This window comes from Pseudopodoces humilis, chromosome 5 (genome assembly GCF_049639895.1).
Source record: "Pseudopodoces humilis isolate 2021_Gansu_Grassland_sample_001 chromosome 5, ASM4963989v1, whole genome shotgun sequence".
Taxonomy (NCBI): Eukaryota; Metazoa; Chordata; class Aves; order Passeriformes; family Paridae; genus Pseudopodoces; species Pseudopodoces humilis.
In genome coordinates this window covers 26,814,621-26,839,061 of record NC_142204.1, presented here as the reverse complement: position 1 = coordinate 26,839,061, position 24,441 = coordinate 26,814,621, and the positions used below count along the sequence as shown (strand labels likewise).

The following is a 24,441-nucleotide window of genomic DNA, read 5'->3' as shown; positions in this document are numbered from 1 at the left end:
TTTGCAACTGGTCTGGGAAGATCACTGCCTTAGGAAGCCATTAAATTAAACAGAAATTACTCTAAGTAGGGGTGGGGTGGCTGGAATGGTTTGATGGGGCATTAACACCATTTGCTGCTTGTTAAAAAAAGAGTATCTAGGCTTTGGGCCATCTGATGGTCCTGAGCTAGGATCCTTAGCTGCATGAGGTGCATGAGGATAATCAGATCACTCAAAGTCATTGTCTTTCAGTCTTATGTTTTCTAGACCTCTTTAGTGTGGCGTTCTGATGGCTTGTGTGAAAGGAGAAGCCACTGCCTGAGTGTTCCAGGAGTCACAAACACACCCACCCCCACCCCGCCAAGACTATAACAACAGAGACCAAAATCCCTTCACAGTGAGCAGTTCCATGAGCCAGGCTCAACCATAGGTTTCCTACAACAGTCTCAGGCATCAGAATTTATAAAAATAAAGAATTTAATAGAGAAGTTCAGCAGCACATAAGCTTGAGCTGGATGCCTTAGGAGAGGGACCATGAACAAAGAAATCCCCAGGCATTTTTATGCTTAAGATCACACACCTGACCTTCATGTGCTCTTAATGCAGTCTTTTAGTCCAATGGTGATTTTTGGTCTGGGTCTTCTAATATATTATTGACTTTTTCTCTGTCTTCATGTTGACAGGCCATTGCCTTATTTTATTGAGTTGATGGTTGTAGCATCCTCATCTTCTGTTCTGCACTTCTTGTGCACCTGTTCACTGGCAGAACATGGGGAACTAAAAAAGTGTTAGGATAAATATTACAGCTAAATCATCAGTGTATTATCAGTATTCTTTTCATACTAAAGATAAAACATAGCACTGTACCAATTACTAGGAAAATTAACTTTATTTCAGCCAAAAGCATATCTCTGTGAAAGTCCACAGCATGTGGCCCAAGGCTTCAGGAAATCCAGCTACTCATGCTAAGAAAGTAAAGCCAAGCAAACAGTATTCTAAATCACACAATATTACAATTATGACTCATTCTATTTAAAATTTATTTAAGCTAAACAACTAATATATCTCAACAATTAGTTATTGATTGCTGCCATAAATAAATTCACAGTAAAGGCTTCATTCTTTTCAGGCTGTAATAGGAGTATCCTACAAGAAGACAATGTTTGTACCTAAGCCAAAATACACAGTAGTTTACATATGAAACAAGTGAAACTATTTAGTAATTGAATGTCCCCAAGATGACGACAAAGATCTTCAAACAGGCCCAACCCACACAAAAAAATGCAAGTTGCTGTTGAAGTAGTAATGAAGCAACAAGTTACAAGGCTGTGTGGGATGCCTCTCTGATATCCCCCAGCATCCTTATCTAGGGATGAAGATTTTTCTGTTATCAGTTACTGATTGTCTCATTCCAGGGAAGGGCTGTTTTCCAGTTTGATTTGAATGCCGATCCTCTAATCAGCTGGAGAAAAGGAGTCACTTATATAAGCCAAAGAAAAGGAAATGCTTCTGCAGTACAGCTCACATGAATAGCTAGGACTGTGTGCTGTTTGGCTCCTGAAATCCAGCTTCTGCATCTTCTCACCCCATTTCTTTAGGGCTGTTTTGACTGGAAGGAGTGGGAATTCGGGAGGCTTTCCTCTTCTGACTGTCTCTTTTTCAAGGCAGTCGGTGAAGGCAAGTGGAAGGCATGACTCCATCTTCAGACAAAGATCTCAACGGGCTAGATAAACCCAGCTTTGTGGTGAGTCTGCTCTCTGAAGGGTAATTCTTGCATGAACAGGTGCAAACCCTGTGGCAGGAGGAGAACGGGAGAGCCAGGGGCTCAGGCTGCTGCAATGATTTTGCTGTGTGGTAAACTTCTGTCTCGGCTCCTACCAACACAAATCCAAAGAATGATTTCCTCACTACAGCCCCTGCTGCTGCTGCAGACTCAGCATGCTTTCTGCTCTCTGGCACCCTTTTAACTTCTTTTCTCTCCACTATTTCTAAAATGATAATGTAGATGAATGTCAGCACTAGTGTATCTGTACTGAAAAGCAGGTGAGCTTGTGGCTGTGTTCCTGGGTAAAGCATCTAATGTATTAATTAGAAAAATTAAAATAGAAATTTAGCCTAGTAATGACTGTGTTTCTTTGTCTTTTGGACTTATTTCTAGTGAGATGAATTGTTAGAAAGGTGGGTGAGGAAGGGATTTGGGTGTTATCTGAGGAGGACACCCTGTAGAATTATAGAAATGTAGTAAAAGCTGTAAATGATGTGCCAGTCCAGGGGTGTGTGGCACACTGAGAATGCTGCTAGCTATACCAGCCATGGGCAAGGTCCTGGGACATGGCAGCCCCCTTCCTATCCCAAAGCAGGGGTCACCTCCATTAGAAACTAAAAACTGCTTCTTTTCTGTCAGCAGGTGTGAAGAAATGGGGTCCTGCAAACATCTTGCTACCTTAGTACAGACCAGCTGTCTGTGCTACCGTGGAGGAAGCATTTAACCTCCTGGTGTACAAGTCCCACATTTCTTGGGTAGCTCTGGGTGAGCTTGCTTTGTGCAGTGGGGGTGCTGTGCCAGCTGTGGGCAGAGCCTTAGGAAAGTGCTCAATCAGTGTTCTTTCATTATTTTTTAACAAGCTCTCCATTTTAACTTGTTCTGCCATAACACATACCAGATTTGTGAATTCTTATGGTTTGAATCACCCTACAGAAGGTGGAAGACAGAGGTCTTTTACCTGTGGTTCAAGAAGTTCAGCTCCTGACTGACTTCCTGATGCACTTCTTTAAGACATGATTGAGGGCGCTCATGCTGTGACTGGAGCCTGAGGCACATGGAAGGTGTACTGGTTCTCTGGATTCATGGGAGCAGCTGGGCTGAGAACTCCCAATATTAGTTTCCATTCCCTGCTCCAGACTGCTCCTGCTTTATCCTCCTGCCAGTATCTCAGCCTCACAGGCTGGCTGAGGTTGGAATGCAACTCTGGAGGTCACCTTCTTCAAACTCTTGCTCAAGCAGGGTTGCCCAGAGCCAGCTGCCTAGAACTGTGTCTAGACAGTTTTTTAATATGTCTAAGGACAGAGACTCTACAACCTCTCTAGGCAGCCTGTACAGTGCTTGGTCACTTACAGCAAAAAATGTTTCCAGATTTTAAGATGGTACCTCCTGCATTTCAGTTTCAGTCCAGTGCCTCTGCTCCTGTCTCATCCTGTTATCTCCACTCCATCCTTTTCCTGATGATCTCTGCTCACTCTCCTCCAGCTCCTGGGGAGAACCAGGCACTCATGTGATGGTCATGCGGCGCTGTTACTGGCTCTGCCTGGCTGGAATATGCCTCCTGGTTAATATGGGGAAAATTGCAATGAAAAGAAAGGAGCTTACTGCTGTCTGCCTAGCTTAGCATTTGTCTACCCGTGGTGTTATTCAGGAGTAGTTGTCCCCAAATAACTCCATGCATGGGTAGTCTTAAGTACTTTGGTGTACATTTGTTAATCCATGGCTCAGGCTCTCTTGTTCTGAAATGAAAATGTCTGCACAGGGAGTTACTAAGGAACACCTTTTGCTCTTGAAGCTCATGCCTGAGTCCAGTTTGAATTAACTCTGCCTTCACCTATCTATCTTGAAGTATCTGTAATGCTCCCAGTTTGCCTAGGCCGGATAAATAACACTGTGTTTGTTAAAGAGGCTTCTCCATCATAGGTATCCCCTAGCAAAGTCTCGGGCTTTCAGTTGTTAAGGTAGTTTATTTGAGTGGTACTGCAGTAGAAACAGCTCGACCTGGGTGATGCTGGGGAGGGATCTTGAACAAAGAAGTTAATGGGCAATTGTACTCTTACAACCTGAGTTCCCTACCCCTCACACAACCATTCAGATCAATAATAATATTAGGATCTGGGGTCTTAGGGATTACATGGCCAGTTATCAACAGTGTGACCTAAAATGTGACTTCAGAGACTCAGCCAAGAGAATGCAAACCTGGAAGTTACAGGCAAATTAATTCAATGATAATCTGCCACACCTGCAAAATTTACAACAGAATGCAACAGTAATTTTATGTCTCTGTTCCTGACCACAGCACTACCTGTTTGCCTCCATCAGTAGGTAGGCTGGGGGAGTTACTGCAGACACTTTGCTGTTGTGTTGGGTATTTTGGTGTCTTCAAGTTCCTGCAGGACTTGGAGGATAAAAAAACAAAAAGAAGTTTGGTGCAGACAAACTGGTTAAGCTTCTCCAGACAGCAGGTTTCTGTTTCTGCCTGATAGAGCTGGGCATCTCAGCTTAGAAAAGCTCTCTGCTGCCAGGATGCTGAGAACTTGCTGGTTGGAGATGGGTCAATGAAACAAATACTTTGGGATCTTAATTAGCTTTTGCATCTGGCTCTAAGTGTTGTGGTTTCCCAGACAGCCTTCCTCCACCTTGCATGTTTGCATGTGTGTACGCACAGGGGTGAGAGTGGGCTGGAAGGAGGCACAAACAACCAGGAGAATGTGCTCAACTTAAAAGCTGTGGCAAATGAAGCAAAGCACTACTTTGCTTTCCTTGGCAAAATGCATCTTTATATAAATAAACTCTGAAAGGTGTACATCTCCGTGGGAAGCCCTGGGGCTTCTAGCTGCCTGGGAAGAGACCTGAGCCTTCCTGGGTAGCAGTTTCAGCCAGCTCCTTCAGCATGGATGCTGGGATTTCCTATCTACTGGTGTCCCTGTGTTTCATCCAGCTCCTCTGTAGGAGCAGGGTTTTCTAGTAAGACAAAAGGCAGGTGTCTTTATCAAGGCAGAACACTGTTAAAGGTGAGCATAAGGAGGTTGAAAGAGAAGACCAAGGAAATGAAATATAAAACATGCTTCTACTCAGTAATTAGTGGCAGCCAGGTATAAATTTATAAAATATGCTGTTTGTGTGGAATTGCCAGGAGGTACAGAGACCAGAGGACAATGCTTTCACTGACAAACCCACTGCACACTCTTCCTTGCTTCTGGTTGCAGTATCTTCATCCTTAACTAGATTTTAATGATATTAACGCACTTTGTCTGGATGTCCCTTTGAGACTGAGACACCCTCTAATGTTTCTTCAGGCCTAGACACACCAGCATACACAAAAAAAATTCCAGATGTGTTTTGCGCCTCCGTTTTAATTTCCCCTCCTTTTTTTTTTTCTTTCTTTTTTTTCTTTGTTTCTTTTAATATTGTGGTGTTGTTGAAAGCTACACAGGAGGTATTCCTGCCAGACATGGAGTGTGGCTGCAAGAGAGGTGGCTGCTGGGTGGCTGTACGGCCAGGCTGTGGCTAACAAAGTGTCTCTCCTGTTGTCTAGGGTGAACATGGGAGCCACTGCCATTCCTCACCAGCTCATGCTGCCTGGGGCCCAGAGGAAGGTGGGGGCACTGGCCACAGTGGGACCAAGCTTGCCTACACTGTCACAGATGTGCCTCCCTGGTATCTGTGCATCCTGCTGGGCATTCAGGTGAGACAGGAAAGCAGGTAGAGGCTGGGAGTAGGTGAAAGTTACATGGCTGTTCAGCCAGTTAATTGGGGTGAAACCTGAATTTGGGAGTGCTTTACTTTCATAGGGCTTGAGTGGAGCTCTGAGGCTGGATCTTAGCTCAAGTCCTTTGGTCCACATCCTGAGCACTGACTATTATCATCATGCCCACGGCAACATTGCACCCTCTGAAGTGCAAATGGTCAGTCAGAATCCTGGGGCTGGGGCAGATAGTTAATAAGAACATGTTGGGTACCTTGGCAGAAGGTAGCCAAACTAACTTCTTCTGCCTTCCCATGACAACAAAAACTCAGCAGCAGGGCACACAGAGCTTTGGCTGGTCTGTACCCAGGTGTGTTAAATGACGCAGTGCCACCAATGCTGTGCTGGGTAGGAAGCCTGAGGGAAAAGAGACCTCAGAGTCATTAAGATAATGACAGACTGTGCCTGGAGGTTGGTGGAATTCTGTACTTTATTTCCTTAAATGGAAATTTAGAGTGTATCAACCCAACACATCTGCATCATACCTTTAATATAACATGCCTGAAATGAATAAAGTGTGTTTCTGAGTGCCACCAGTTCCACTACTGCAGTTCTGTGCTACAAAGTGAGAGCAAACAACAAAGGTTAATAATTAAAACAAAAATAGGTTTTAAAAATTATTTTCAGATTTAGTCATTAACTACACATCACTGTAGAAATATGTCTGTGACTCTTCTGACAAATACAATGCCCAATTCTTCCATTCTTTGGCACTCACTTTTTGTGATTGATCTGTAATTGCACTGTGTGAGAAAAGCTACTGAGGGCAAAAATCATGTAGCTCCAATGTGCCACTTTCTTCTGTCATCCTTTGTGGTGCAAATAAGATGGACTGAAATATTTGCATTCACATTGCCTGACTGCTCTCTCCCTGTACCTGGGGAGGTCCCAAGCTTCCTGGAAAAGTATGTCCAACAGCTTTGTCTGCAGGTGCTGAGGATAAGCTGGTTGTGTCTGACAGTGACCTGGGAAGTCCAGAGCACTAGGAAAGGTCTTTGGACTTGTAAAGGAGGAGACATTTCAGTGGATGCATTGAAATTCTTGTAGGTGATTTGGAGCAGCCCCTAACTGAGCATTAAAGCTCCCAAAAAAAAGGAGAGAGAATGGGAAATGCTAGTGTCACCCAAGCACACATCTGTGAGTTCTCTCAAAAACATGGTAATAACATAGAGCCAGTCCTGTGTCCTTCTTCACCCAGTCTTTCTCTGTGGCTCCTAGCACTTCTTGACAGCCATGGGAGGTCTTGTAGCCATCCCGCTGATCCTCTCCAAAGGGCTGTGCCTCCAGCATGACCTACTGACCCAGAGCCATCTGATCAGCACCATCTTCTTTGTCTCAGGAATTTGCACCCTTCTGCAAGTCCTCTTTGGAGTCAGGTAGGCCAAATGCAAGAAGTGGGAATGTGAACAATTACTGTGTGCAAGGCCACCACCCTGTTATAGAGTTTATCAGTGAATCGTTTGTTACCCTTGGGCAATCAGGGTCCATGCCAAAGCACCCTGAAACTGCTTACAGCTTTGCAGGGCTACCTTAGTGTCCCAAATTTTATATCTCTGAGACTTCATATACCTTTTGTTTGGCTTATAAGGAATCTTCCTCAAAATAATAAAGCATTGCAACATGCAGGAAATGTACCTGCTTGTTCCTTACTCCAGGGATCCTCCAGCTGAGGCAGGAGCATTCTGATTTGGACCCAGGGTCAAGAGAGCACAGATTCTACAAGAAACTCTAGGGGAGGGGATAATTAGGGTAAATTGAAGTCCATCTGCTACCACTTAGGGACTCAGGGAAGAGTTCAGCAGCATGTCCTGTTAAGTGATGCCATTTCCCATGCTCAGGGATTTGTGGCATAAAAGGTAAATCCTTTGCTGATGAGCAGCCAGCAGTGAGATGAGCATGGAGTTGCCATTCAGTACCCAGAAAAAGAAGTATTTAATGAGAGAGATGAATGCAAGTACTCTCCTTTTCCAGAAAGACCCTATATCTTTGCTGACCTTGAAAAATTTCTTCTATTCCCCTTGTCGTAACTCTGGGCTGTCTCTCTCTCTTTCCACAGGCTGTTTTTTCTCCAACATGGTGGGAACCTGTGTTTCTTGCTTCAAAGACAAAAGTTACACATTCTTTGGCTTCTGAATCTGAGGGACTCTGCTTAAAACTTCTGCCATCAAATCACTCATCAACTGCTAGCTCTACAAAATGTTTTTCTTCCTCCTGCTTCATTCACTATTGTAATATTTCTTTCTCTCTAAGTCTTAAGAGGTGTCTGTAGACAAACTTCCTACCTTGTTACAGGATTAGTGGAGGAAGGGAGGAGTGGAGCACCTTGACCACAAAAACCAGAGAAACTGGTTCTTCATCCCAATTCAGCCTGGAGTGCATGACCATCACTGCTGGTGCAATTCAGGCATTCTGAGTTCTTCCAGGCACTCTCCAAAACATGCCTCTGTGAATTCCTGAGAGCTGTAATGTTCCCTGCTCTCTGTTAGCTGGAGATGAAAGAGTAGCAGAGAGCCTCTCTCTCCCATGGCTGAATAGCTAATTGAGGTACAACAGATCAAATTAAGTCATAAGGAGTTGTTCCCATGGGATAAACTTGAATGGCTTTTGCCTTGCTGAGGGTGCAATTGCCTTGCTGCTGACCCCAGCTGTAAGACATGAGGACATTCATAAAGCAATAATCAAGGGAAAAGCTGACCCACTGCAACCTGCAGCTCAGTCATGTTACACAGCGTGAAAAAGCAGCAGTGGGTCCCAGTCAGTCACTGGAGACACTATCGGAGGCTCCTGAGGGGAGACACAGGTCATTTGCTGTTATGGTGAGCCCTTCTTAGTAAATGCTTGGACATCATATACTGATTAGCAGAATATAATATTGCCTTCCCTATTTCTGTAGCTTTCCCTCTTGCAAACCCCACAGGAAAGAGTCCAGTGTGCCACATAAGCATTACCTTGGCACCGCATTCTCCTCTGAGCCCACCCATTCCAATACTGGCTGTGAAATGTCTGAAGGATCAACACAGCAGGAACTATAAATCTATTGTTAGATTCTAAGGCATGGCCCTGGACCTTCTCTTTCTTTTTGTTTGTTTTTTGTGCCTTGCCCAGCTAAATTGTTTCAAAGCTTTGACAGTGCTTCAGTTGTGCATGACTAGTATAAATATTTGGTTTAGGTGACAGAGACATGGTCTGTTGCAGTTACAACACCTCTTATTTCAAGAATGGTAGAAATGCCTCTGTTTCAAAAGAGGCACCTTGGAGATTTCCTTTGGCTGTTTCAGGGATGCTGTACCCACCCTCAGGCAGTTTAGGATTTTTAAAGCATACTAGAAGAGTGGTTAAAAAAACTTGCACTTCAATGGAGGCTTGTGTGGGGCTTTGAGGACCCAGTTAGGCCTTTTAGGTCTTTGTTTCTTTCATGCATGGCAAAAGAGGCTGGTGTAGCTCAAAATAGCATTGCTCTGCTGTATAAATCTCTGCATGAAGCCAGTGCTGAACTCCTCGGGAGATGCAAGCTCCTTGCTAGCCTGAGGGATTCCCAGAGGGAGAGATACTCTAAGCCAGGAGACATGTGGTGTGGGAGAAGAGCCAAGGTCTCACCCAGTCAGTGTCCACAGACCCTTCCATGCAGGTTTCCTTCCTAGTTTCAGTGGAAATGCAGAAGAGGAATTTGCATTGAAACCTGATGTACTGAAAGCCAAGTCACATTTTCTGTCACCCTCAGACTGAGGATTGTTGTGACATTGGAGAGAAGTTAGTGCATGTCCTTGTGTGCATGAGCACGTAAGGAGTTGTGAAGAAAACCAAAGCAGCCAAAGAGGACAGAGGAAGCAACTGGATATTGGCAATACTGATGCTAAGCTTTTCTTCAGCATCTCACCATCTTTCTTCCTTGGTCTTCTCCCTTCCATCAGGTTTTTCCTACTCTGTGTAGGTCTGTGGTCTCATCAGCCATTAAAAACACTATTTTTTCCTTAAGATGGGGTAACAGGGTTGGACTGCAGCACCAGTGTACCCCTCCATTGCTGGTATTTGAACCTCAGCTCTTACCCGATGTCATTGCTCTTGCATGCAATGGGCAGCAATTCCTACCCATGGTCAGTGACAGTGACCTGCCACAACAATTCAAAAGATACTGTCAGATGCCACAGGCAGACTGATTTTTAAATTCATTTTTGCTTTCCTTTCTCTCACTCTTATGGAGCGGAGTTTCTAGCATTTTCACTTGCCATTTTTTCCCTCTGCTTTTCTTCCAGGCTGCCTATTATTCAAGGAGGGACTTTCACATTCCTGACCCCCACCTTGGCAATGCTGTCTCTCCCCACTTGGAAGTGCCCTGCCTGGACACAGAACGCCACCCTGGTGAATGCCTCTTCACCAGAATTCATCCAAGTCTGGCAGACACGGATGCGAGAGGTATATTATGTTTTCAGTGGCACCTGCTCTGTATCAGGGCTGTTGCTTTCAGTAAAGTGCCCGACCATGTAGTGGCCATCACAGCTGGAGAAACTTCTATTCCAAATGAACCTTGGCCCTCATGCTGTTGTAGTTTCTTAACCATCTATCCTGTATCAAAAAAGCAGGTGTTTAACTGCTGCTGAATGGGGGACATGCAGATCTCCTCATGTGATTTATGTCCTTGCAAAGTCTCCACTGGTCCAGTCAAATCCCTTCTCCATAGAGCATGGTTAGCCTAGAAGAAGAAAGGGAGGGAAAATATTTTCAAGGAAAGAGCCCTATCTAAGCACAGGAAACGTAGTAAAAAAAATGCAATGCAAAACCTACTTTAAATATTAAGGAAAAGGGCATTCTTAGGTAATCAAAAAGGAAGAGGAAATGTCAGGGGTCTAACTGCCTTATTCTATATCGATTGCCTTTATCAGAGCAAGTGACTGAATTTGCCTCTGTTGATCCATTTGTTGGTGTGCTTTCCAAATCACTTGGGAAGTGTTGAAAGCTCATTTGCTGAGCAGCACAGGCTGCTCTCTGCTGATGCACATAAATCTATCACAAGGGCACTGCTGAAATCTCCTTTCAGCCTGGGTCATTCACCCTGTGTTTCTCTTCCCTTTGAAGCTGGGGAAAGGAAGGTGCTCAGCACCACAGAGGTCCCAACCTGGGCTTGTCACCAAATCTTCAAAGGCAGAGAGCAGCCACACCCCTGCCTGAAGCTGACACTGAAGCCAGCATTATTTCAGAATGTAATTGCTGCCTCCTTGGCAGTGATTGTCAAACACAGGCAAGTTCAGGGTGAGGAATGTGTTCCCTGAGTGAAACTGATACTCAGGAAAAAAAAGAGGCTGTGATGAGTTGCCTCCCCCATCAGTGTGCTGAAGAGAGCCAAGCCCTTCCCAAAAGGGAGATCAGTAGATACCATGGCCCTGCTCCTGTTTTTGGGGCAAGAGCTTTTCCCCTGTCTTGTGGGAGCAGGCAGGAGAGTACAGGCAGGTGACTCATGCTTGGGTGGCTCAAGAGGACTGGGAGGAGGTGATCTCTGGAACAAAATCAGCCCTGGTGAGGACTTAATCCATCAGCCAAGGGGGGAGCTGCTGTGCTGCTGCTTTGGTGGTCCTTCCTATATGTAATTCTCAGTCAGGTTTTACTGTTGTCAGCAGGAGGCCTCTATGCCAGTCTGTCACTGGAGACTGAGCCTGGCTCTCACGCTGGATTTGCACTGACATAAAGAAAAGGCTCAACAGTTGGAGCTTCTTACAAACTCTGTTTTCATCTTCCATTTTTCCAGGTGCAAGGAACTATCATTGTAGCTTCTTGCTTTCAAATCTTCGTTGGATTTTCTGGCCTGATTGGATTTCTGATGAGGTTCATCGGCCCCCTGACAATTGCCCCCACCATCACCTTGGTTGCACTACCTCTGTTTGAGCCGGCTGGGGATATGGCTGGGCAGCACTGGGGTATAGCATTCATGTAAGTCTCACATCTCTGTGGGAAACTGAGAGTACACAAATCACCTGCCTCTAATATGAAACCAAGCGACACAGTCTGTAGCAGAGTTTCCCTGGGTTCAGGTTTATTTGTTGAGCACCAGCATGTGACAGGCTTGTGCAAGACAGCCATGTGACAGTCATTCTTCTCCAACCCCCAGGAGGCTAAAGCCCTCAGCAACAAAGCAAAACCCAAAAGTGAGTTTAAAAACCCTGATTTTTGTAAAAATCCAAAGTTCAGTAGAGATACAAGCCTTTTCCACGTGTGTGTAGTCTCTGTCATTGTTGTCTGCACACACTGTCTTACACACCCATTATTTAAGTTTTAAAGACATTCCTAAAATGACAAAGCTGAGCACTCAGAGTTAGGTATCTATGTTGAAATAGCTGGTGCTTTATGTATTGTCTTCACATGAGTAGGAGGAATTGTTCCTTCCAGAGAGGACCTAAGGGGGTCTGGAAAGGCCTATTTACATACGTGGCTTTGTAGCAGCGAGTGCTCTTTTAGGGATATTTGCGTGCTTGCCCCTGTGCATGACTGCAGACTGTGGCAAAATTTCCTTGGTATTTCAGAAATGAATTAAAAAAGGAGAAATGCCACTGCATGGTTGCCTTGCAGACTTAGCACCTTCAGCTCCCTAATGTAGACTTCAGCATGGGATAGCATGCAACAGGAGTAGGTTGTTAACCTTTCTATGGGCTCCTGTTATTTGCCGCTGCTTTCAGAGCTGATTTTGGAGACTTGGGACACAGGCTTGACTGTAGCCCTTGGAAGACAGCACATTGTTGTGAGGACATGCTCCAGTACACTTCTCTCCTGGTCTCTTCTCCCTGCACCTGCCCTCCCAGTACCCTAAAGCCACTTCTCCTTCACCAGCTCCTCACCTAACTAGTCTCTTCCATCAGCACCCCATACAATTCCAAACCCTGCCCAAAACCCAGCTGTCTTTTCACCATTGTTCCATCATATTCCTGGCTTGTTGTCCTGTTCTCCAGCTCTGGTGATTTGTCCTAACTCCTTATCTTAGCAAATGTGAATTTTCCTTCTCAAACTGTATGTTTCTATATCTCCTTTCTCTGCTGTTCTTCTCCAGCCACTAGCTCCCAACCTCAGACTCACACTTGACCTCTTTGCCCAACTGTGCCCCCCCATTAATGGGGTCCCAGTCCTTCAGCCTGTTCTCAGCCCAAATCACCTTTCTGTCCTGTTCATTTCTGTCCCATCTTCCACCCATGATAATCCAATTCCTTTCTTTCCTGACTCAGACACCTTAGCCCCAGCCTGATCACTGTGCTCTGAGCCATCCCAGCTGTGGCCTCTTTTGCTGCCTTCTCCATACTCCATGGGTGTTGTTAGTGAAAGAGGGAAAGCAGGGATGGAGAAAGAGGAAGACATGAGCCATGTGCTCTCAGGGCTGCTGTTCAGCCCCACCACATCCCAGAGCTCTTGTGATGGAAGATCCCCACTGTTGCCTCAAGAAACTTCTCTAGTGTATGGTGACTTACTCTCTGGTGATGATGCACATACAGTTAATCTCTGGGCAAGGCCTGGATGTACTCAGAAGACTCAGAATCTTTATGGTCTGCAAATGTGAAAACCTGAGATGTTTCTGCTGACCTGGAACCTGGAGTCATTGTTGCAGACTGAGCATACCTGAGCAGATTTTTGTGAGAAACAACAATATCCCTTGTCCCAGAGAACAAGTTATACTAAATCTCAAATTTCTGCTTCAGGTCATAAAGAGATCCTGTTACTGCCTAAGGCAAAATGACCTTTTCAATGCAGGCTACATGCTATGTCTATTTCCTGAATGTCACTCTTTGAAATAGGTTTGATACATGTTTTTCAAAAAATATTTGCCCTGAGGCAGGCATTTTTCCACAGAAATTTTCATCCTGGATGGGTAAAGTTATGTAAAACTATAAGCAACTGAAAATAGAGTTTGTTAATAGAATGTGTCAGGCAACCTGAATAATAAGCAGTGAAACTTCCCTGAGACAGGTGAGGGTTTTGTGGTGAGTCATAAGGGCTGCTGAGCACCTTTGTTCATGCAGATGCACAAAATGTGCACTTGCGCAGTCTGTCTGGACTCTGTAGCATTAGAAACCACAAATGGAAACCAGCTCCTCCTCAGACCTTTTCCCTCCAGTCATCCAGTGCTTTGAATTGTGTATGTCATGGAGTGCCTTTGCAAAGGAGTGAGGATAGAGTTTTCTTTGCACTGTTGGAATTCTGCCTGTCCCTGACTATTGCACCTACAGTTCATCATCTTTTCACATGGGGAAAACTACCAGTTTTCCAGTGAAGTGAGTGCACTTCAGCTGGTGCAACTGATTTCTCACCAAATCCTATCCAGATGAATTCATTCAATGTATAAAATTTACATTTGTTATAAAATAATGAAGGGGCCTTCAGAGGCCTGGTTAACACAGGAAATGTCCATGCTCTTCCACCAGCTCAGCAGTCAAAGTGGGATGCCCACTCCCTGCCCCCTCTCCATGTGTGGTAGCCTCCAGCTTTATCTGGTTGGCCTTTCTGGGCAAAAGGCACATGGGGGGCAGGCTGTGCTGCTGTTCACAGATGTTCACAGATGTTCACAGATGTTCACTACACAAGGGATGGGAGAAGAGCTGAACCTGCAGTTGCTCCCAGCAGCACGAGCCCCGGGTGCTGCCAGGAACACACGGGAACACCCCTGCCGGGGAGGGCCCGTCCATCATGCAGCCCTCGCAGACAGAGAGCTGTGCTCTGCCCTTCTTGGCTGGCTGGGAGGGCTCTGTGGGCACCATGCGCAGCCCCACAGTCCCACCATGGTTTTTTTTTCTTTCAAAATAGGGATTTGCACAGCCAAACCAAATCCTCTTCTTTTACTCTGTGTTACAGGAGCTTTTTGCCCCTTGAAGAACAGCACGGGTAAACCTGAATTCAGGAAACAGTAAATCCTGTATTTCTAGTATGTCTGAATTACACAGGCAGAACCTGAACCTTGCATGTCTGTCAGGTCTTTCTTTTACTTAGGAGGGATTTTTAACCTTTCTGCAACTGTGTCATATAGATGAACTACCTGGGCTGTCAGTCGTGAAATAATAAGGATAAAAGAGTTATTTGCAAATATGTGGAGCTATCAGTAGATTATGATGGAAAGCTTGTTCCACCTCTGGCTTGGTGGAGTGGGGAGCTACCCTCTAATGCTGAGAGCCTGTTTTTATAGGTCCTCTGGAGTCCTGGGTTCTTGGGTAACAAGTGTTCACTTAATGTGGGGACAGGTGGGCAGCTGGGCACCCACTTTATTTATGGTCTCATTTTCCCTCCTTCTAGGACTGTTTTTTTCATAGTTCTGTTCTCTCAATACTTGAAAGATGTTACTGTGCCGCTGCCATCTTACAAGAGAGGCAAGAAGTGCCACTTCTCTCCAATCTACCTCTTCCAGATCTTCCCGGTACGTTGGGGTTCCTGGATACCAGGTAACTGTGACAGAGGGACGGGCTTCACCTGCCCCGGGCTGCCTGGGCTCTTTCCACTCGTGTTAGTGCTTCCCAGCTGAGCCTGTGTGGCAAGGGGCAGAGGGGGAAAAACTCCCCACGGCCCTGATCATTGGGAGGGAGGGAGAGAAGAAGGGAGGGCCACCAGGAGGTCCTGCCGCCTCTTCGCCTCATTCCGCGTGCAGGGAAAAGGGTCGGCGGGGGTACCCGAGCCGTGAAGACTGCTGAAGATGCAGCCATACCCTAACCAGACCCCACCGCTGCTTGTGCTGGCCAGGTGCTGCTGGGGCTCTCGCTGAGCTGGCTGCTCTGCTACGTGCTGACAGTGACCGGCGTCCTCCCTGCGGCCCCCACTGCCTACGGCCACCTGGCCCGGACAGACACCCGTGGGGACGTCCTGTCACAGGCTCCCTGGTTTCGGCTGCCCTACCCAGGTACCGCTGCCTCCTCTTCCCCATCCTGCCCGCTCCTGCTTGCACCTCCACTGATGACGAACAGGGGGAGATGAAATGTCAGAAATCAGGCGAACACCCACAGCATTCCTGCTGCCCTTCCTCCCCCGGGGCAGATTTCAGGGCAAAAGTGCCCCACTCAGCTAAACCGAGCTTTTTGCTTCCAGGCCAATGGGGAACGCCAACGGTGAGCCCGGCCGGGATCTTTGGCATCCTAGCCGGGGTGATTTCCTCCATGCTGGAGTCCGTGGGGGATTACTACGCCTGTGCCCGCCTGTGCGGGGCCCCGCCGCCGCCGCAGCACGCCATCAGCCGCGGCATCGGCGTGGAGGGCATCGGCTGCCTGCTGGCCGGGGCCTGGGGCACGGGCAGCGGCACCACCTCCTACAGCGAGAACGTGGGGGCCCTGGGCATCACCAAGGTGAGCCTCGCTGCAGCGGGGTGGCCCTGGTGCCTCCCGGGGGGCTCCCCCGCGGGTGTGTGAGTACAGGAGAGCGTGTGCTGGAGCTGGGCAGTGATCTCAGCACGCCTCCCGAAAGGCGCTCTGGAAAATCGTGCCTTGGCACGCTGGTGACCAGCACAGCAGCGCTACAGATGACTTAATGGAGGTGGGCAATGCTTCCCTTTCTCTGCTTCTGGTCTGCATAGGGAACTAGTGCACTCGCTCGTGGCACCTGGCCTGGGTAAGGCTGAAGAGATGCTACATCTGAGCTAACCTGGACAGGTGTGGAGAGGGAGAGGAGAGGGTGAATATTTAATAGGGCTTCAAATTCCACAACTTCTATAACCCGAGGATGGCAATCATGTGAAAGGTAGGCCGTTTCTTCTAGACATTATAAAATGTGAGAGCAAAGGTTTGTGTTTTTATGTCTCTATAAAGTTTTGTGAGCCCCTTGAGTATATTAATTGCACTTCTCAGGGAAAGAAATTTCCAGATATAAGCTTGAAAATCAGATCATAGATTTTCACTAAGCTTTGCAGCCAGAGGATAGGCTGACAGACATCTAGCTGCTAACTGGACATTTTCAAATCATTACCAAATAAGCAATGTCATGCCAGAAGAGCTGTGAGTTCAATAAATAAATGCACTTTCCTTACAGCTTCCACTCTATAATGCTTATTTTACTGGATTTTATAAATGTCACTCACAATAACCATTTTTCACTCATTGCAGTGTTAGCGTTTGACTGAGGTGGCTGCCCTAGAGCACCAAGGGCTGTCTGGATGTCTGCATGGAGCCCAGTTTAGTCTATCACCACGTGTGCATTGTCACTAGGAAGTCTGTGCATAATAACCATCTACCTGAGCCAGTTCTTTCCTGATGGGTAGTTTGCTGCATGCATTGTTATGTATGGGATGCTGCCCAAATTCATAATTACCAGATTATAGGACATATATTCTCACAATGTATGCTCCAGGAGGACTTGCCATACTTGCTGATTCAGGAGAGATATTTCCCTTGGATCCCACCTCTGCTCACTCTGTCCACACTTGAAAGAGCTGAAAATAGTGTCATCTCAGTCAATTTAAATCAGTGCAAACACTCTGCCTGGGGACAGATGGGGATGCTGAGAGCACAAGGCAGATTTAATTTCTTTTTTAACATGGGAAACACATTTTTCCATAACAAGTGGAAACACAAGGGACTTGTTTCCTCTACTTAAACAGAGAAGTTCAGCACCACCTGAGAAATCTTTGGAGATCTCAGATACATACAGGGGCTGACAGAGAAGGCAAGGAGAAGCTGCTAGAAGCTGCCAAGATGCAACATCTTACGTGACACCAGGCACCAACATTTAAACTGCTTGATCAGGCCCAGTATGCCAGTACTGAGAACTCCTTTCCAAGAAAAGGAGGATTTTAAAGAGAGGTAAAGGCCTCAGAGTGACCACATATTGTCAGGAACCTTGTAGTTTCTTCAGCCTTAAGAAATAGAACTGATTTGATTGTTTTCCTGACAAAATTGAAACAAACTCCAAACTAGTGGCTTTAGCAGAATATTGTCACAGTGCTATCACTGGATTAGGTATTTTGCCTTTAAGGCCAACTCCATATACATGGTAATTCAACATTTTAGCAAATTGAGACTCTGAATCTTTGTTCTAATCCTGAAACAAATAGGTCAGTTGGTTTTTATTAATTAACATTTAGATTGTAATAGTGTCCCAAGGTTTTAAGTCAAAGAGTATAAAAAAGCATTTAAGCCAAAGAGTATAAAAAGCACCTGAAGGCAATGCATGATTTTATTTGGAAACTCCACACCAAATCTTTTTCATTTATCTTTCAAAAGCAAGAAAGACTTAAAATATTTTAAAGGGACATGTTTAAAAAATATTTAAAAAGAGACACTATTAGTTACTGAGAATGCTTTTGTTGAAAGCATTCAAAAAAAGCCTGTCCTGTAGTTAGACATTCTTCAGATATTTAAAGGGAGGGATTAAAATATTTAATTGAATTAGAAAATGTTTGCAGAGGATTACAGAGTTTCCCTGACACAAATATTGTAAGTTTAGCATGATTCTTTAGGCAATCCAAGTTTTGGTATGGGCAAGACACATCTTGACTGGGAAGTTTAATAAATATTACTGCTTTCCTTTTCACTTTCCATATAAATGTCTCTTTCAACCCTTTGTTTGGCAGATACTCTTTTTCTTTCCTATTCATATGCTCTAGCAGATCTGAATGAAGGACATAGCTTGGTGCTTCGTCCCATCTTTGTTGTAGTGCTCAACCAAGGAAAGGCCACCCTGACTCTTCCTAGGGGAAGAAATGAGAGAAAAATGGTTTTACTGAAGACAGACAGGTGGTGAGAGATAAGGACAGATCAAGAGACTTCCTCACTTCATACTCTTATTGCTTGACCATAGAAAGGATATATCAGATCCCAGAGCTCAGGATGGAGTAGCCAGCCAGCTCTGGTCTCTGAAATCTTGGTCTCCAGGGAATGGAGGGATCATTGTGGGACACCTCACTGAAAGTCATTTCTGGATGGCAATCGAAACCCTGGTGGAAGGATTGTCCAGTGAATTGACTGGGGGGGTTGCAATGCCAGGCTTGTATGTATGCCAAGATATTTCTAGGCTAAAGCAAGAACAAGCAAGAACAAGTGGGGATTACTGTGCTCTTAATTTAATTGTTTTTATTTCAGTTTAATAGCAAACTGTTGAAGTTCTGTCAATAGTAGGGAGAGGATAACACTGAGTAAATAGGTCTGGTGCCCTCAGAGTGCCTTTCATGATAAGTATTTATGGTGCACAAATATTGATGCTTTCCATTCATTCAGTGTCAGCTCACCAGCAGCTGTATCCAAACCTGTTCCTGAACATGCCATGAAATGCTGGGGCCAGAGCTGCAACACCTATCTGACAGGCCGGTGCTGGAGCCTGCTACCCCTCGCCTTTCCCTGCTGGTCAGTGCATGACTGCCTCCTCTTCCTCTTGCCCCAGGTAGGGAGTCGAATGGTGATCATTGCTGGTGCCTGTGCCATGCTCCTGAGTGGCATCTTTGGGAAGGCTGGGGCAATGCTTGCCAGCATTCCCATCCCTGTCATTGGAGGCATGTTCCTTGTGATGTTCGGAGTTATCGCAGCAGTGGGGATTTCCAATTTACAGGTAACAGCTGTGTGAGCACTGCTTCATCCCTACTGAAGGGGACTTAATTCCATTGAGACAGAGAATCACAGAACAAGCTGAGTTGGAAGGGACCCATCAGGACCATTGAGTCCAACTGCTGGCCATGTGCAGGACACCCCAAGAGTCACACCATGTGCCTCAGAACACTGTTCAACACTCCTTGAGCTCTGTCAGGCTGGTGCTGTGACCACTGCCCTGGGGAGCCTCTTCAGTGCCCAAACACCCTCTGGGTGAAAAGCTTTTTCCTGATATCCAGCCTAAACCTCCCCTGACTCAGCTTCATGCCATTTGCTGTCACAGGTTATGAGGGTTAAGAAATCAGTACCTGCCCTTCCTTTTCCCCTCTTGCGGAAGCTGCAGACTGCAGTGAGGTCTCCCCTCAGTCGTCTCCTCTCCAGACTGAACAAGCCAAGTGACCTCATCTGGTCCTCATACGGCTTCCCCTCCAGACCCTTCACCATCCTCGTGGCCCTCCTCTGGACACTCACTAATAGCTTTATATCTTATATTGTGGTGCCCAAAACTGCACACAGGACCCCCAGTTTCAAGTCGGCTATAACCACACTGCAGCAAATGTAAACATTTATGTTGGCAATTCCTCAGGTAAAGATAAGGGGCTGAACCCAGAGGGGCTAAATCACTCTGGTTTAGGGCTCCCTGGTAAGGGCAGGGCTGGCTGGCACTGGGGGCTGCAGGATCACAAATGCTCCAGGAGCACCAGGGCTGGGTCCATTCCCAATTCCAGTGTTTGCATCCCACCATGTCTCACAAACACAACAGTAACCCACAGTTTTATGCATGTAACGTATGAAATTTCTCTGTGCAGTATACAGATATGAATTCCTCAAGAAACATCTTTATCTTTGGATTTTCTCTCTTTGCTGGCCTCACAATTCCCAGCTGGGCAAGCAAAAATAGTACGCTGCTGGAAACAGGTAAGAAGTGACATCAGAAACATTTTCTGTAGCATAATACTGAAGGAAATGCTGATCAGATAAATCTCTTAAAATAGTTTTTCCTGATAAAATGCTAAAACCTGTGCTTTGACCGTTGCCTGTTGTGTGAGGGCTGTTTTTGCCTTTTGCTCTCATGCACAGCCCTGGTACAGAAATCTCTGCTTTTTGTCAATGACTGCACCTCATCAGATTCTTCTTGGGCTAAGGATTGCAGAGCACTTCCCTGGGACAGGGAATTCGTGGGGCAGGGCAAGAGAATACTCCAGGGCTAAATCTTGATCAAGGTTCTCAGTGAATGAGGCTTTCTAATGTGCTCATACACAATAAAATGCTGTGCTTTCAAAATGCAAGAGCATACTCCTCTACTAAATTCCATCAAGATCACTTTATTGAAATTTTCAGTTCTCCAACAGCTGGCCTTGTGTGACTGATGTCTACATCACAAAGGCCAGAGTGTCCTTTCTTAAAGCATACGTGGTCTGCTGGGTGGGCTGATTAAAGAGCTGGGCCCACAGACCACGTGCTCTACAGGTGCTCTATCAGATGCTCAGTGCCACTGGGCTTTGCCCATGGCCATCAGCCCTCCAGGGGAAACATCACACCTGATGAACTTGTGGTGAAATCCCGTGCTAAATATACTCATATTTCTTTGGGAACTGAAGCTCGTGCTCCTGTAGGGAGCTGTTGGATGTTATGTTGTGGAGGTGCTGAATGTGTTTGGAGCAAAAGGTGGCTTTTTCTCGAACAGTGCTGGGGTCTGCAGTGTTAATAGGCTCTTAATGTATTTATGAGCCATCTCCTGCCCACTGTGAGTCTGTGCATAATCATGTAGAACAAAACTGTAGGTCTGAAACTGGCTGTGAGATCATTCTCCCTTCCACTGCCAAATCTTGCACTCGGCTTTGGATTTGCAAGTCTTGTCCAAGCAAGCCTAGTCCAAGCAAGCATGCAGCTTGCAGCCTCTTGGCACCAGAAATGTTGCTGGATAAACAGGTGAAATGCATCTTCCTGCACCATGATCTAAGGCTTTTTTTTCTGCTAGGAATCATCCAGCTTGACCAAGTGATCCTGGTGCTTCTCACCACTGGCATGTTTGTGGGTGGACTTCTGGGCTTTATCCTGGATAATACCATTCCAGGTAGGATTTGCTGAAATGAGCTGCTAGTTTGTGCCTGTCCTAGGGTTTGTTTCTGGTACTTTTTGTCTTCATGACTCCTGTTCTATGGATAGGAGTTGTGCTAGCAGCCATGAAACACTGTGTGACTGCACTCCTCCCAGAGAGATGTGAGGAACAGGATGAGAAACATCACTGAAATGGTCCTTGTCTGGAAAACAGCAGCTTATCAAAAATTAAATAATTTGTCAGGAACAACCTAGGCTGAAGAAAAGGTTTGTTTGGCAAATAGGTCTTTCAGGGAAAATGCCAGCCTAAAACCATGTTGCTGGTTAAAAGGAGAGAGGAAAGCAGCTATAAGAAGTGGAAGTAGCCAACGTGTGCTTGTATGGGAGCTTCTAAAACTGAGGCTGAACTAAAGCCACAGCAGTGGAAAGCAGTAGGAAAGACTGGTGACGAAAGACAGGCCACCTACAGCTGGCCCTCACAGGCAGCAAAGAGCCTTGGGTTTCCATCTAGCATGGAGAGGGAGGGCATAAGAATAGGAGAGGAAACCCTCTTTTCTGCTGCAGGAAAAGAGCAGGAAGGAAGAACACTCTGTTAACCAGATTCTGTTACTGTCTGAGGCTTCTTGGAAAGCCAGTCTCCCTTTGGCTCATTAATTTTCCTCTAGTCTTCGACAGTCAGCTCCTCTGGGCAGAACTGACAGGTGTGCTCACTCCCTTTCCCAAGAGATACTTTGCTGCCACAGCAGTTACAGGCACTTAGGAATTCCTTTGGATAGGGTAAATACCTGTGACTGACTAGTAACTGCTAGCTAAATCTGCTCTGAAGTGTTTGGGCAGTTAACACCCCGCACTAACCTCTTTGAACAGTTTTCGGATCTTCTATGGCAGGTGAAAACTTCTTGGTATACGTGATTGCCATGGAAAAAGTGGAGAAGGCTGCTTATCTGGAAGCTGCTGCAGGAGAAAGTGTGTTGTCTGGAAGCTCCTTAGTAAATATTTGTAGAACTCTTTGGAGCTGGAAGGGTTTAAGTAGAAGGGATTTGTATTTTGTACTGGGTCTGCTGGGATTTGAGCAGAGGGTGAGGCACAAAAAGCAGCCCTATGCTCTAACACCTGCTGTTTTAAACACAACAATCTCACTTTGCTGTTGCAGGAACACAGGAGGAGCGGGGGCTCCTGGCATGGAAACAAAGCCATGAGGGAAGGACGCAGAGCTCTCAGCTCGTTTCCAAGGTCTATGATCTTCCTTTTGGCATAGGCACCAAGTATTGCAATGTCTTTTGGTTTCGCTATCTCCCTGCTTGCCCCAAAAGACTGTCTTGTGACAAGAGAATGGATGAACTGAAGGCTGCTGAGGAGAAAAACAGTGTTAAAGCAAGCTTAGAAAGAAACTCTGAGATTGGTGCTGATACAAGGATATAAGCACCTGGTCTGCAAGTGAACTCATCTCAGAAGCAGAGGTCTGAAAGTGTGTCTGTAGCCCCCATCATCTGAGCATGAGCTGGCAGCTGTTAGAGGGGGGAGCAGGAGAAGGACAATGTCTTCTTTTTCCCTGCTCTGCTGACTGCACCAGTGATAGCCTTGAAGAAGTAATTTTTTCCTTCTCTCTTTCTGCCTGCTCACTTCTAGGAAGAACCTAATCCTTCCTTGGGGAACACCAAAGCCCAAGAAATGCCTAGGAAAGATGTTCTGTTTTCTTCCTTTCAGTGACCCTTGGGCACCCTAAGGGGCAGCTGTTCAGCTGAAGCAGAAAGGCTTCCTGTGCCCTGATCTGGCAGCTGAAGGAGGCAATGAAGAAAGCATCCCTGATGTGAGCCCTGTACCACTCTCAGGCATCCCTTGGGTTGAAGTCAATCCCCAGCACCTTAAAGCAACACTCACCTCTCGTATTTCATACCTCATCATGGCCAAGGGGTAGGAGCAGGTGCTCCTAAGTCATGATTCATTCTCATTCCATATTCCCATCATTTAGCCAGCTGAGTGTTGTTGTAAGAGAGGCATCTAAAGTTAATGAGATGGATTGTCTTCTGAACCTGTCTCTTCTGCCTCAGACCACAGAGGGACTCTAGAGACCTTAGTTAGGTTCTTGACCTAACAGAAAAAAACAGCTTCACTGAAATGTATCCCACCTTTGGAGTGCTGGGAGGAGTCTCAGATGAACCAGTTTGCTGTAGGACACCCTGCCCTACAAAGATGAAGGAATCCTCATCAAATATAAAGAAGAAAACATTTCTGCTCCCAGTCGTACGCATCCCTGTGTTACTGCTATGTCCTGTGTGCCCTTGCTGTACCTCTTTGGTCTGGTGTGGTGATTGGGTGACAAGCACTTCTCTGGAAAACAGGTGTGCATCACATGTGGTCCTGGTTGCTGTAATGTAATAACTGGTGTAATAATAATGTAATAGCTGGTTGCTAAATGTAATAACATTGTTGCTGTAGGATAAGCTTGTGTTTCCTTCACTGAGATTAATACTTGCTTTTTGTATGTATAATAAATAATAAATAATAAAAAATAAATAATAAATAATAAAGTGAACGCTGTAATGGTATTTCTCAGGGTGGCAAGTGGCATTCAGAGTCACTTGCAGGCCTGCACTCTTGTGAACTATGGTCATGCAAGAGGAGGCACCACAGTAATGCATTCTTCATCTTCTCAACGTCATTACAATGCTTCTAGCCTCAAAGCAGTGCCTGCCTATATAAATGAAGCACACTGGAAAGGCCGGGGAATGGCAAGGCCGCACCCTGGAGAGCTCTGAAGAGCTCTTAAACCCAAACAGGACCCCTGCACCCCCACTTTCAAACACAGCAGCATGGCAAACATTCATCTGGGGGTGTTACCACAGTCTCAAGTGCAGGGACAGAAAGGGCTCTGTAGTATTTATTCTTCCCTTGTACTTCAGTACTCAGCTCCATGTGTTTTTGCCTGAATGCAATGCTGGGCCACAGTCCAGGCCTCTTGGACTCAATCTAAAAGCTGGCTGCTGAGTTGGATAGCTAGACATGCCAGCTTTAGTTTAGGTTTTAAAATAAAACTTCCATCCTTTCTGTTTGTGATGGCTGGTAGCATGACCTCAACATAATCACTATCAGAACACAGTTTGTTCAAGTCTGCAGAGAGCCTTTAATGATAACTCAGAGATGTGAAGGACTTTATTCAATTTCACAGCACTTTTAATTCCAAGACACTATCTGAGCAGCACTGCTAATCCAAGAATTAGATGTAGAAGAAGAGCAGGGGGCCAGATCACTAGGCTTTACACACTTCCCAAAAGTAAATAATCCAAAGAGTACTACTGTGCCTGCACTTTTCTGGGTGACTGGGGAGTGGGTGCTCACTGCTGCTGTCCTCAAAAGGAGATAAAAGA

The 24,441-nt window shown here is 45.9% G+C and overlaps 1 protein-coding gene across 6 annotated transcripts; it reads left to right on the top strand.

The window, feature by feature from the left end:
- The first annotated feature begins 1,364 nt into the window (after positions 1-1,364).
- Positions 1,365-23,426, top strand: LOC102105542 (solute carrier family 23 member 1-like). 6 transcript variants are annotated; one of them, XM_088055249.1, is made up of 13 exons: positions 1,365-1,723; positions 5,280-5,429; positions 6,708-6,865; positions 9,743-9,902; positions 11,230-11,411; positions 14,748-14,868; positions 15,189-15,345; positions 15,531-15,784; positions 18,810-18,974; positions 19,822-19,930; positions 20,994-21,089; positions 22,227-22,306; positions 22,781-23,426. In XM_088055249.1, the coding sequence occupies exons 1-13, from the start codon at positions 1,670-1,672 to the stop codon at positions 22,781-22,783; spliced, it is 1,689 nt and encodes a 562-aa protein (XP_087911375.1). In that variant the 5' UTR covers positions 1,365-1,669; the 3' UTR covers positions 22,784-23,426. The 6 variants fall into 6 exon arrangements, with proteins under 6 accessions (XP_087911375.1, XP_005519525.2, XP_087911376.1 ...); XM_005519468.2 differs by having other exon boundaries at positions 22,227-23,426; XM_088055250.1 differs by lacking the exon at positions 6,708-6,865 and having other exon boundaries at positions 22,227-23,426.
- The last annotated feature ends 1,015 nt before the right edge of the window (positions 23,427-24,441 follow it).

Coding starts and splice junctions, on each gene's coding strand:
- LOC102105542 (XM_005519468.2), top strand. CDS start 1,670: ATGACTCCATCTTCAGACAAAGATCTCAACGGGCTAGATAAACCCAGC. Junction 15,346..15,530: donor GTTTCGGCTGCCCTACCCAG/GTACCGCTGCCT, acceptor TTTTGCTTCCAG/GCCAATGGGGAACGCCAACG. Junction 19,931..20,993: donor TAGTACGCTGCTGGAAACAG/GTAAGAAGTGAC, acceptor TTTTTCTGCTAG/GAATCATCCAGCTTGACCAA.